At 47.9% G+C, this 12224-nt stretch overlaps 1 protein-coding gene across 4 annotated transcripts in view; it reads right to left on the reverse strand.

Annotated features, from left to right (window-relative positions):
• Positions 1-7833: 7833 nt before the first annotated feature.
• The window catches only part of NRP2 (neuropilin 2), an 89223-nt gene continuing 84832 nt past the window's right edge, over positions 7834-12224 (reverse strand). For 2 of the 4 annotated variants that reach the window (XM_079311466.1, XM_079311467.1), the window contains exons 16-17: positions 11853-11921; positions 7834-11222 (exon numbers count right to left, since the gene is read on the reverse strand). In XM_079311466.1, the coding sequence (XP_079167592.1) occupies positions 10969-11222; positions 11853-11921 (323 nt within the window). In that variant the 3' untranslated portion in view covers positions 7834-10968. Of the gene's footprint in view, positions 11274-11852; positions 11922-12224 lie in introns of all 4 variants that reach the window. The other 2 variants (XM_079311464.1, XM_079311465.1) reach the window with 1 other exon arrangement.

Below are 12224 nucleotides of genomic sequence, written 5' to 3' on the forward strand. Positions count from 1 at the left end.
GAGAGCTCTGAGAACAGCCAATGCTACACACACAGAGTGAATACTGTCATTAAGCATTCTTTGGATGACAGTCCCAGCAGTTCATTATCCCCCATCACTGCTTGGGGAGGGTGGTGGAGGAGAGAGAGGGGTGAGCTTTTTTTAAATAATCCTCTTTTTTTCTTTTTTTCTAAATTAATTTCCACTGTAAAGTGGAGCACCAAAGGAGCAGTATAAAGGCAGCATCCTGCCTTGCCAGTGACCTTTGAGGTTGGAGCATGGTGCTCTTGCAAAAAGCAGTGATACTAAAGCACAATCCCAGCCTTGACTTTATTTCATTTGCTAGTGGACTGTATTTATCCTTTCCTTTCCTTTCTTTTTTCTTTTTTTTTTTTTTTTTTTTTTTTTTTTTTTTTAAAGGTATGGTTTCTGAGTGTATCTTCTTCCTCTGAAAGTGCAAACAAAACCTTACTTTTAACATCCAGCAGATGTGGCTCCAGGCTCATCACCCATTCACCATGAATGAAGCAGCAGCTGCTGGGAGCCCCCTTGTCCAGGTGAGGATACTCAGCTGCAGTTGTGACTTCTTTGTGTGGATGCAGGTGGGTGTTTCAGGCTGTCTGTGAAGCCCCTCCATGTGGGGACCATGGGGCAGGGGGACAGTCAGGAGGAACAGGTCTCCCTCTCTGCTGGCAGCATTGTCCATATCTGCAGGCTGAGCCAAAGTGTATCCTGCCTTAATGGGGATGTCAACTGGAGATGTTTTATAATCAGTTTGTAATTAGCCCCTTGATTGAAGTTTCTGTCAGTTACAATGCACATTGGGTCTCCTAACCAAAGTTTTTTAGGATGTGAATGTCCCTGTATGCCCAGCGGAGAACTCTGTGCCCTTGCCTGGTCAGAGAAGCCCAGTACCCTAATACTGCCATCCAAATTCATCAGGGCATCCCTTGGCATCAGGAGGAACATTTGTTAAAACTTGTGCAAATATTTCCTCAGCCTGCAAAGTCACCTGGGCAGCTGTGATGAGTCACTGTGGCTGTGTGGCTCCCTGCACTTCATCAGCATTATCTTTCCTTCATCTCCAGTATCTGAGGAAAGCAATCATAACTTATTCCTGAGTTAGAATGCTGAATCTCTTCAATTCCAGCAACATTGCTGTGTTCACAACCTTGTCATTATCCTGAGGCTGATAACCTCAGCAGAGGTGTTAATTTTTTAAGTCATTGAGCAATGTCCTGTTTGTGATGCTGGATATCCAGAAATACAAGATACAGCAGCCTTTTCCATCTTCCCAAATCACCCGCCAAACCCTACACCATTCCACCCAGACTTGCTATTCTCCTCAGCCCTTGAAACAGGCCCTGATTTAGAGCTGCTCAGCTGCAGGTCCCATTAAAGCCCCCTGCTCATGTGCTGTGGTCTAGCATTGTTGCATGGCAGGGACTGCAGATCACTGTTGGAATGGTTTTATCCCAGAGCAGTACACTGCTTGCTCCCAAGTGTGGTACTGCTCTGTTTTAGTGAGCTTTGGACATGGCACTGTCAGCAGAGCCCTGGCTGTTTGATGATGGCCACTGGGGATAACTAATCCAGTGTGTGCCCAGAGCCCTGTGCCTGCCTGTGGCCCTGATGGGGCAATGCCAGCTGGGGCAATGCCAACAGCATGGATGGGTTGTGGCTGAGATGTGAAAGTGCCTTAAAGGGGCCTACTTTTATCTATCTCTCTCTTAAATTGAGGCTAACATTGTTTCCAAGATCATAGTTTAACTTCTTCCTTTGAAAAGAAAGAAAGAAAGAAAGAAAAAAAAAAGACTATTTTTGAAAAGCAGATTCCAAGCGGGACTCTGTGACTCACCCCATAATGCTACCAGGCCCAGATTGGGATGCTCCTTGCTGATACCTGTGTCTACACCTGGCCTCCAGAGAACTGTTAGGGACAAGGGTGGGGCTCCTCATCCCAGGGAAATGGGCTAATGTGCCTTGCACCATTTCCTTCCCTGTATCTCCAAGGCACACAGCCCCATGGAGGTGCCTGGGGAAGGGTTAACTGGCAAAGGCTGCTACCTTTGCCTTTGGCCACCTCAGCATGGTTCCCCTGTGTTTGTCCCAGCTCTTTGGAGTATGCTTCTGCTGCAGCTGAAATGGCACTCAGTACTTGGGTATTTGAAGTTCAGAAAAGCAAGAGTTACTGAGATGGCTTTCTCTTTCCAGGAGGAAAGCCAGAACTGGAACTGGCTTTTTCTTTCTCCTCCTTTCCTCTAAACCAAACCAAACAAAAGTTTTTAGCTGCTTCAGCAGGTAATCACTGCCTGTGTGTCAGAAAGAGCCATGGAAAACTCCCTTTGCTTCATAAAACTGAGGCAGCACATTTGTCACCCTCCTTGACACAACTGGCCTGCCAGGTGCTGGCAGGGAAGTGGCACCTCCCTAGCACTGGGATTTTCTTGCAGTGGCAGCAATGGGCAGTGGTAATGGGACAGCCTGTGGCAGGAAGTGGTTCAGCTTCCCTGCCTATCCCCATCTCATCCCTGTCCAGGCTGGGAGGGCTGGGAGGCCTCAGATGTGCTGTTGGCACAGGGTGTTTAGGCAAGATTACACCACTGGGTGCACCCCAAGAAGGCTCCAGGCCAGGCTCCCATCTCCCCCCTGTGTGGGAGCAAGGGAGGGATGTGGTAAGCACAGGGATGGGTGCCACAAGCCAACCTCCTTGGCTGAAACAGCGTGTGTCACCCATAGGGAGCGCCAGGCCTGATTATCTATGTGTTTGCACAATGTCTCCTCATCCAACCAAATAAATAAATGGATAAATAAGAATTGCTGGGCGAGATGTGGTGGCAGGGTGCCAGTCCCAGCACAGCCAATTCATTTTCAGTTCTCATTAATTTGGACTGACCTTTGCTCACATTTCCACCACGAGCACGTTCAAAACAAGGAAGACATTTAACTCTGTTTTGGGCAACGTTACTCTAATGTGGCTTTTTTTTTGCATAGCTCTCTCTTTTATGGTAAGCAAATGTACTGCCAACTTTTCTCTTGCTATGTACACCAAGGAAGGGAACCAGATGCTTTGTGTTTTCCTCCGAAATGTATCTGAATGTTGTTTTTTGTTTAGTGTTTCAGAGGGAGGGCTGGCTTACAGACAGCATTTCATAAATCCAGTCCTCACTGCACACTGTTTCCCAATTTACAGGGAATGGGTCCTGGCTGTGACTCCTGGCTGGATTTGCCGTCTCTCCTCACTGTGTGGCAGCAGCACCTGAGGGCTGATTCCTCAGCTGAGGGGCTGATTCCCAGCTGTCCCACTCTCAGTAGGGCATGACTGCCTCTGGGAGAGACCCCACTGGAGGAGTCCCCAGTGAGTGTGGTGAAAGGTGTGGGGCTGGGCAGGCTCATCCCACTGACTTCTTGCACAATAGACCATCCACAGCCTGGCCCGGTGCAATGGCCATGGCTCTTGAGGAAGCTCTGAGATCAGCCCTGGAGACACATCCCAGGGGAAAAAATCTCCAGTTCAGGAATGGGGTTTGCTGCTTGTGGGGAGCAGGGATTAGCCTGGTGAGTGCTGCTCTGTTTTTGGAAATAGAGGGGTGTTGAAGACACGGGCCACATGGGGCTGCCTGTGCCCACCCCTCTTTGCCAGGGGGCTCAGGGCTGGTACTCTGCATGGTGGGGGCTGCTCCTCCTGCCTGTGCCAACCTGAGCTGTTGAAGACAATACAAGAAATTCTTGCTGTGAAAGAAAATCATGCAATCTTGGGCAAGATTGTCAAAAAAACCTATGCCACCAGAGCAATTCTGGTAATTTTAAATAATTTCTTTCCTCTACCTCCATCACTACTTCTGGCACTATTTTTATAATCACTCTTCTGCTTTCAACTCCTTATCTTCTTTAGCTTTCCCTCTCCTTTTGACACTTCATGCCTTAAAATCTTTTCATCACTTTTATTTTATTTTTATTTTTTTTTTTTTTTTTTTGGTGGGGGTGAGATTCTGATTGGGCTTTATTTCTTCTCCTCTGCCAGATTTATGTGAGTTGTCAAGTCCAGCAGCCGTTTGTCTCTGCCTGATGACAGACTGGTGTCCCACCCCCCTCCGAAATCAGATTCATGGCTGTTCTTTAAGGCCCTTTAATATTTTAATGCTCTGACTATAAATTCCATTTTCTCTAAGCTTCAATCCTTCTGCGGGCCTTCCCAGGGAGGGCCGGCGCCCCCCCGCTCTCCGCTGTGATTTGCGGTGTGTCACAGGCGGCGTTTGCCATGGCTTTGCTCCACGCACGGCAGAGGAGGGCAGGGGAGGGGAGCCTAGCAGGAATTCGCTTTTCCTTAAGCTCAAACGATTCCTCAAACCTTGACAGGAATTGACATTTTTTTTTTTGCTTTCAAGACATGATTTGTTGTGGGCTTGTTGTGCTTTTTTATTAAAATGCTCTCGCGGAGTGCTTAGAAAGGTTGGCTTTGCACAGCCTCAGCTTCCTTCTTTAATAAATGCAACCTTGGCTTACAGTTTTTCCCTCTGATGTGTCAGCTGGGGGACTCTCTCCATCTCCAATACACCCAGACTGCTTAAATCATCCTTATTTCTCTCAGAGGGAAGAGAGACTTTTGCTCTTCAAAACTTTTCACACCCTAAGTTAATAAAACTTCTCTGCTGAAAGGGATGGATGTGACACTGTGCTGAGGATTTCATGGCCGAGTGCTGGATTATTGCTGTGGTGTAAAAGGCTCCCCAGCCTTGGTAAGCACATTGAATGTCTTCTTAAAATATGAGGTTGAAATGCATTTGGCAAGGGCTGCGTTGCTCAACACAGCCCATCACCGAGGTGTCCTGTGCCTCTGCTGAAGCCACTCTGCTTGAGAGTGTGCTTCCAGGGCTGCAAAGAGCTGGGCTGGGAGCCAGGGCAGAGCTACTCTGCAGAAACCCAAGAGAGCAGGAGGGCAAAAACAGTGCTGGAAATTTCGACAGTTTTTGAAAAGAAGTCAAGTCTGTTATTAAGCATGAGATTGGCAGCTGATCCGAAGGGTGACAAAGCAGCCCTGCATTGCGCCAGGAGGGACCTGATAGGAAATTATCTGCAACATCTGGGACAGCTATTTCCTCTAGGTTTGTAAACATTTAACCAAGGAAATGTTAGCGAAGTCTATTGCAGCAAACAGTCCTGAGCCATCAGCATGGGCTGGCTCACCCTGCAGCCCTCCACCCACTGCTGCAGCACAGGGAAGCAGTGCTGTATTTCTTCCCTTGATTTTTGGCACCCGGGCTAAGGCGGGGGTAGAGCTGCTGAGTGTTTAATTCAGTGCTTTCCATTTCGGATATTAGTAGTGCAACTGAGTTATGACACAGGAGCTGAGAGAGGAGTCATTCCCTCTCAACACATTCAGGATTAGTTATTTTCCCATTAAACTGCTTTAGACACAGTGAGTTTGTTGCCTCAAATGGGTCACTGCATGTAACAGGAGCTGGTAGGAAAGCCTCGTCCTACCTGATCACTGTGAGTGACAACCAGAAACCTACTGAATTCAATGCAAATTTTGCTCCAGATGTACACAGACCAAAACTCAGTGTCACACTCTGTAGTTACACCACAGAGCTCTACTGAGCAGCCACAGTAAGGCTGAAAGAACACAGCAGGGACACGGCAATGGTAGCACTGGCTGAACCAGTGCTCAGGTCACCAGGAGTCAGCACCCAGGGGCTCACCAACACTTCTCATGGCCTGGTGGGTTTGTTCTTTTGGGGTGTAAAGAGGGAAGATGTGAACTATTTCGGTGCAGCTGTTGAACAGAGTCCAGCTTTCATGAGAAGGGGCCATTGGGAACTTCCCTTTATGGGTGCTTGTCATCATGGTTTAAGGGTCCTGGCAGCTATGGATGCAATGGAAAAGCTCCCTGTGGTCCCTTCAGGGAGGAGGTGGAGCATCAGCCTCCCTGCCTGCCAAAGTCATTGTCCACAGCAAAGCTGGCACCAGGTTTTGCGCAATCTTGTTGGATGGCTGGTGATAGTGCCAGGCTCCAGGAGACAGAGGCGTTCTTCAGAGAGAGACAGAAGAGAGTGAGGCAATGGGAGGCTCTACTTGCACCTGCCTGCAATTAATTAATTACGAATACACTCATTAGCTCAGCCCCATGGCTCCCCTTACTGCCAAGCCCCCAGCTGTCCAGAGAGCAAGTCATTATCTGAAAAGATTTCCCATTAAGTCCAACAGAAAAGGCATATTTGAAAGAAGAAGGGGCAAGAGAAAGAGCAAGAGTGCACACACGATTGCAATCAGCTCTAGAGGGTGTGCAGGAGTGGCTGGATCCTCATCATGGAGCGGCCAAGAATGATGAAATTGATTTCATTAGCCTGCTTAGCCCCTGATTACTCTTGTGCCCTGTGAAACACCCCCCATGGCTCCCCACAGTCTGGCCTCTGCTTGCAGTGGGTACCCTTGTGTGCATGGCAAACACACCAGGCCACTCCAGGTCCCACTCCACCCTCCAGCCCCGTCCAAGCGCAATCCCAGCTTGTGTGGAAGAAAAACTGCCTGAAGATTTTAATTTCCTCGAGTGAGTGCCTGTCTCTCCTTGGTGCCCAGGCAGCAGCTTCAGCCCAGCTCACAGGATTTTAACTCAGCCAGAGCACACATCTGCTTTGCCTGCCGTGTTTCCATTACCTGCTCCCTGCTCCCCGTGCTAGCGGAGGCTCCCCTTAAAGCGCAGTGATTTACAGGAGGTGTTACAGCAGGACAGGTCTGACACTGATTGAGTCGCTTATCTGCCGTCTCCGTCCTGCTCTCTGACAGCCTCTCCCCCAGGTATCAATCTGCACATCAGTTCTTTATTCCTAGGTGAGAGGAGAGCTGTCAAGGTTGCAGCTACACTGTCATCTTCATCTAAGCTGCCAGCCACCCTTCATCGCTTAAAGACCCTCTTTAACACACAGAAGCTTTGGGAGGGGGTCACCGTGTTGGAGATGGCAGCAAAATTTCATTTGCTCTCAAGGTGCCCAGAGCTTGATGGATTGGCTCTCATTTGTCAGGCTGCCCATAAATAAACAAGAGTTTTCCAAGCTGTAGGTTCAGCTCCACAGCTTCTCCTTTCTGCAGCCCTGTGTGGCTCCTGGCTGCCTGCTACAGAGTATGGGGACCCCTGTGAGACAGGAGGCTCTCCTGGGCCTGGGCTGCCACCAGGGCAGTGTGGCAGAGCAGAGGGACGGTGGAGAAGACAAGTTTGTGGAGCCAGGCTTGGCATTCGGGTTTGCCAGGAGTCGCCACCGTCTTTGTGACAAAGAACAGGGCTGAAGCTGAACTGCAGAACACCACTCCATCCCAGTCACTGCCCACTTTGGCAGATTCATAGGAACAGGACAGGGATATGCTGGGATACCAGCACCTGAACCTTTGTGAGGTGAGCAAACTGCAACAGGCTGCCCCTCACCAGTGCACTTTAGTTCTAAATGATGTTTCTAAATGATGTTTCTAAATGATTTTTAGCCTAAAACTGCACTCCTCTCTGGGATCACTGGCAGCACTGGGCCATGGCACAAGGTGACAGGAAAACAACTGCATCCATTTTGAGGTTTGCTCTCAGGTGCTGCTTTTGGGCCAGACCAGGTTCCAGCCATCCCCAACTCTGACAGGAGATGCTGTATGCACTGGGTCTGCATTAAAACCCCATGTCACCTTGGTGTGCCACACAGCCTGGGGTAATCCAAAGGGACAGGCAGTGCACAGCAAAGGAGAGCAGTAGGCATGGCCCTGTGTGCCTCCAGTTGCACCTCATTTCACTGGGTCTTCTGCTACCCACAGCCCTCTTCAGTTTGGTCTCCTTGTTGGTGCTCTTTCATGAATAAAAAAGCCACTGAAACATAATCTCTACCATAATGTTTATTAAATAGTAATTTTAAAAGGTTTTTATACAAATCATATAAACACAGTTTTATTTTTTGTTTTGTTTTGTTTGTTTGTTACACCGAAGAATCACAGTAAAAGCTCTTTAAGTCCATAAGTCCTGGCTCAGCCAGTAAATGGTCAAACACCTTGAACTGCAAACCTTGGAGAATTTCCATTTCTGCATATAATTTCTTAATGGTTTAATTCCCATGCTCACCTCCGGCACCTTCCCACAAAACGAAGTCACCCAGAACTACAGCCCGCCCATTAGCAACATGTCCTGCCATGGGAAGCGTGTGGAGGCAACAGCCCATTTAAACAAAGGCATTAATGCCATTTTTTCTTTTTTTTTTTTCTGAATTTCACAGAGGGAATTGCAATCATCAAACCTAATCTATTTGCAGAGGAGGATGCAATGAATTGATGACTTTCCCCCTCCCTGTTGAAGTTACAATCAAGCACAGTTTTCCGTAGAACAGTAAAGCACCCGGCAGAGGTAAGTGAGGTATTGGCTGTGCAGCATTATCGGCTCCTCTCGCCCGGCGAGCTCACACCTGGGCCCTGCCCCAGCTGCCAGGGGCCAGCGGGACACGAGGGCTGGGCGCTGCGCTGGGCCCGTGCCACCTTAGTGCCAAGGACAGCAGGACTCTCCTGCCCCAGAGCAAGAGACACATCAACACGAGTCAGTCCCACGGAATAAGTCACATACACGATACATACAGAGAATTCACGTGCGTGTGCAAACACACTATTTCTGAATATATGTATATATGAACTCTTCTCTCTGTACGCCTACTAGACACCATAACATCACCTTTTTAATTATATATTTTCACCTAGTGTTTGCCTAAGTTGGCTTTTCTACTGTATGGTCCTTTTCCATTCATCCTTCCCCTCTCTGGTGATATGAAGGGGATAAAATCATTGAGCAGCAGCAATCCAGCTTTGAAATGGTCTGGTACATTTCCTCTCACTGCCTCTGTTTCTTTTGTACAGTAAAATAACACCCCTGTGGAATTTGTCTGTGAAAAACGCCAAAAGAAATAAGGTGATTCGAAAGGAGAATCAGAGACACATTTGCTGCAGTTTTTGTCGGGTGCACAGTGTGAATTAAAGAAACCAAGGCCTTTGTGTATGCGCATCTCTGCGTGTGTGTACGAGCCCTGGATGTTCTGATGACGCGCTGCTGGATCTGCTCCCCCAGTACACGTGCACCTTTCTTACAGCAGGGAAGGGTTTTTCTTCCTAAAATCTTATTGTCTGAGGGAGCTCTTCATGAAACAGTAGACAATGTTCCTATTCCCAATGTACCAAGGAGCAGTTGTGGCACTGCTCATCTGTCCATGCTCATTGCCTCTGCAGATGTTGCTTGTGTCCCCAGACACCTGGACTCCTGCATGACATGTTTGTGGGGCTGGGCAAACTGAGCTTCACAACACATCACACAATCAGTCGCAGTTGGTGAGGAAAATAATGCCATCCTCAACCCAAACTACTTGCCAGGTAAAATGTAAAAATCAGGACATGCCAGGTATTACCAAAGAGCCCCTGGAAAGGCAAACCCAGTGTGACAGAAAGGTTTCTTATTTACGTATGGGCAAGCTGATAGAAGTGATCCATCTGTACTGAACTGGAAATGAAGGCATTGGTTTGGGGTTCGGCATTTCAACTCTTTTTCTCCATTCAATTGTTTCATAACACTCTTCTCCCATAGCACAGTGGTAAGTGGAGAGGTACCAGCTGCCACACAATGTAGCCAGACCATTTGAAAGTAGAAGAACCAGATTTCTGCCGGGCTCTAACCAGCAGGGAGTGGTGAAGAAGAGCATTTTGTGGGGAAGGATGAAGGCCTCACTTGCTGTTTGCTACCGCACTGATCATCAGCTGGAGGAAAATACTTCTAAGGCACTTGTTCAAAGTAAAAAAAACAAAAACAAACAACACAGCTCATAGATAGAATTTGGGGTTTTTGCTACTGATCAGGAGCAGCAGTTTTGCTCCAAAGGGGATGTGGCAGCAGCTATTTGTTCCAGTGGTGCTGATTGCACCAGCTCCGACCCCCCAGCTCCAGGGAGAAGGGGAGCACCAGGAAGGTGACAGGGTGCCAGGGGCACCACGGCCAGGCTCCCCAGGGCTGTAGGCATGGTTCCAGCCTCCTTCCCTGTTTATTTTCCTTTCCTGGCACTTTGGAGAGGCCTCAGCACTGTACCTCAAGTCAAACTCCTAGTGAAACCCCCTTCCCAAAGCCATTGCCTAAGCTCCAGCAACCTGACAGGCTCTATCTTTTGTTTGCTGCAATTTTCTCATTATAGCAAAAAGAAAAATGACAGGCTCAAGAGGGGTGGGAGATTCAAATAAAGGCCTTCCTGACGAAGGCCTCAGCTGTTGCAATCAAAGATCTCGATTTAATAAATGGCTCTTATTCACAAATCACTTTAAGGCTCTTCAGCTTCTCTCAAAGAGGTGCTTCTACACATAGGGTTTCCCTTCTATTTTCTTTCTTAATGATTTGAGAAAGCGCTGTTGTTACTGTTGACAGTAAAGCCAGTATCCCACCTTTCCCCTGCTACCAGGAGAAGGAAAGTTGAAGGTAACAACATGCTTCCATGTTCAGGACTGCAAACTACATCTTCCTGTTCTTAGTGTGAAGTGCACAAATCCCTACAATGGTATCTGGATGGAGTCTAAAATGGACAGGGGCTCCTGTGTGTGTGTGTGTTATTTCTAAAGGAATCCCTCAGCCTTCTCAGCAACTTACCAGAGAAAGGAGGTGGGAAATAACAATCAACATTTAGTTTCTCACATCCAAAAGGTAAACCAGGCTCCCTCACCACATCCCAGTCACTCACATCAGCAAAAAATGAAGATGAACCAGCAAACAAGGGGCTCAGTCCCCCCCTCGCCCAGCACAGTCTGGTTTGCAGGAAAGCCACTCGGTCCTGGTGGAGTGTAACCCAGCAGCAAGACCTGATGGCAGGAGCAGTGCCTCCCCTCACTCCTGCTCCCCTCATTCCCTGTTATGGCATTCAGTTCCCATAGAAAACAGCAATAAAAGTGCCCCCCTGCCAGCCCACCTCACCGGGCACAATGCCAAGGGTGATGCCCAGGCACCCATCAGGCCTCCGAGCAGCACTTCTGGTGGTTCATCTTCACCTTGTGCTTGATGCCGTCGTACAGTTCGAAGTTGTAGTTCTCCAGCGTGGTGGAGCTCCGCGAGGACAGCCCGGCGTACGAGCACGTGCAGTACAGGAGCAGACCAGCACAGATGGCCCCGAGGAGGACACCAAGGGAGCTCATTGCTATAATGGTCACCAGGATGGGATCCAGGGTGTATAGCCAGCTTTTCTCTTTGTCCAGCTTCGGGGTTCCTGGAGAGTTAGTAGAGAACAGTGTGTCGTTCCTATCCGATCCAAAGTAATCTGCAGTGGAACGGGCACTTATTATCCAGGGATCACTTTTTATTTCCCCCTCACCTTTATACGTTTCTCACTTGGAGTTGTGATGGCTTTACAAGAGTTAGGTTATATATATGGGAATATCTCAGGCCTAGATACAATGTGAAGCATCACACTACTAAGGAAGTTTCAGTTTCAGACATCAGACTATTGACATAGGATTCAAGCATTTTACACCCACTGAAACTCTGGCCCTTCCAGTGCCTCTAAGTTCAAAACTATGGAATCAGTCTGTCACAGGTCTCAGACTTAATTTTATTCATTTACCAGTCAAAATGCCATGCAAGCAGCAATTAATGCTTAAAAGATCAGTTTCACCTGTCCAAAAACAAATACAATACATTCACTTTGCAAGGTTGCTGTCTGTTGAAAAAGGAAAACAGGAAAAGGAAACCAATGCCTTTGAACACCACTTCAATGTATGTTCTCAAGTGTTCTAGCTCCTAACACCACTAAAGCCGAGGTTTGTGAGTAATCCTAGCATCTGATACTGAAACACAAGCTGCCACATCTGAATTGTCCATGTGGTGTTTCGATACCGACCTGGATCATCGTTGTCTTCAAAGTCTTGCTCAGAGCTTGGGAAGTCATCATCCATTCTTGGGAAGTTCACTAGAACAACAAAATGGGAAGCACTATTTGTTAAAAGAGGCCTTCTGCAGGCATCATTGTAAGACCAGCCTGAAGAAAGAAATTGTTAAAATACTACAAGGCTTTTCCTTGTGGAAGGAGCAGGAACTCTTTATCTTCTTCCCTTGGCCAAAGCCAATGAAGACTCTTGCACAGTTGAGAGAAGAGGGTCTTCACACTATGACACATTTCATAACCACCAAATCACCAGCTTTTAAGAAAAGAGTGAGCAAAGAACAAAGAAACCAGACAACTTGAATAGCACTAAAATATTGTCACTGGTGC

The sequence above is a fragment of the Erithacus rubecula genome, assembly GCF_903797595.1.
Source record: "Erithacus rubecula genome assembly, chromosome: 8".
Lineage (NCBI taxonomy): Eukaryota > Metazoa > Chordata > Aves > Passeriformes > Muscicapidae > Erithacus > Erithacus rubecula.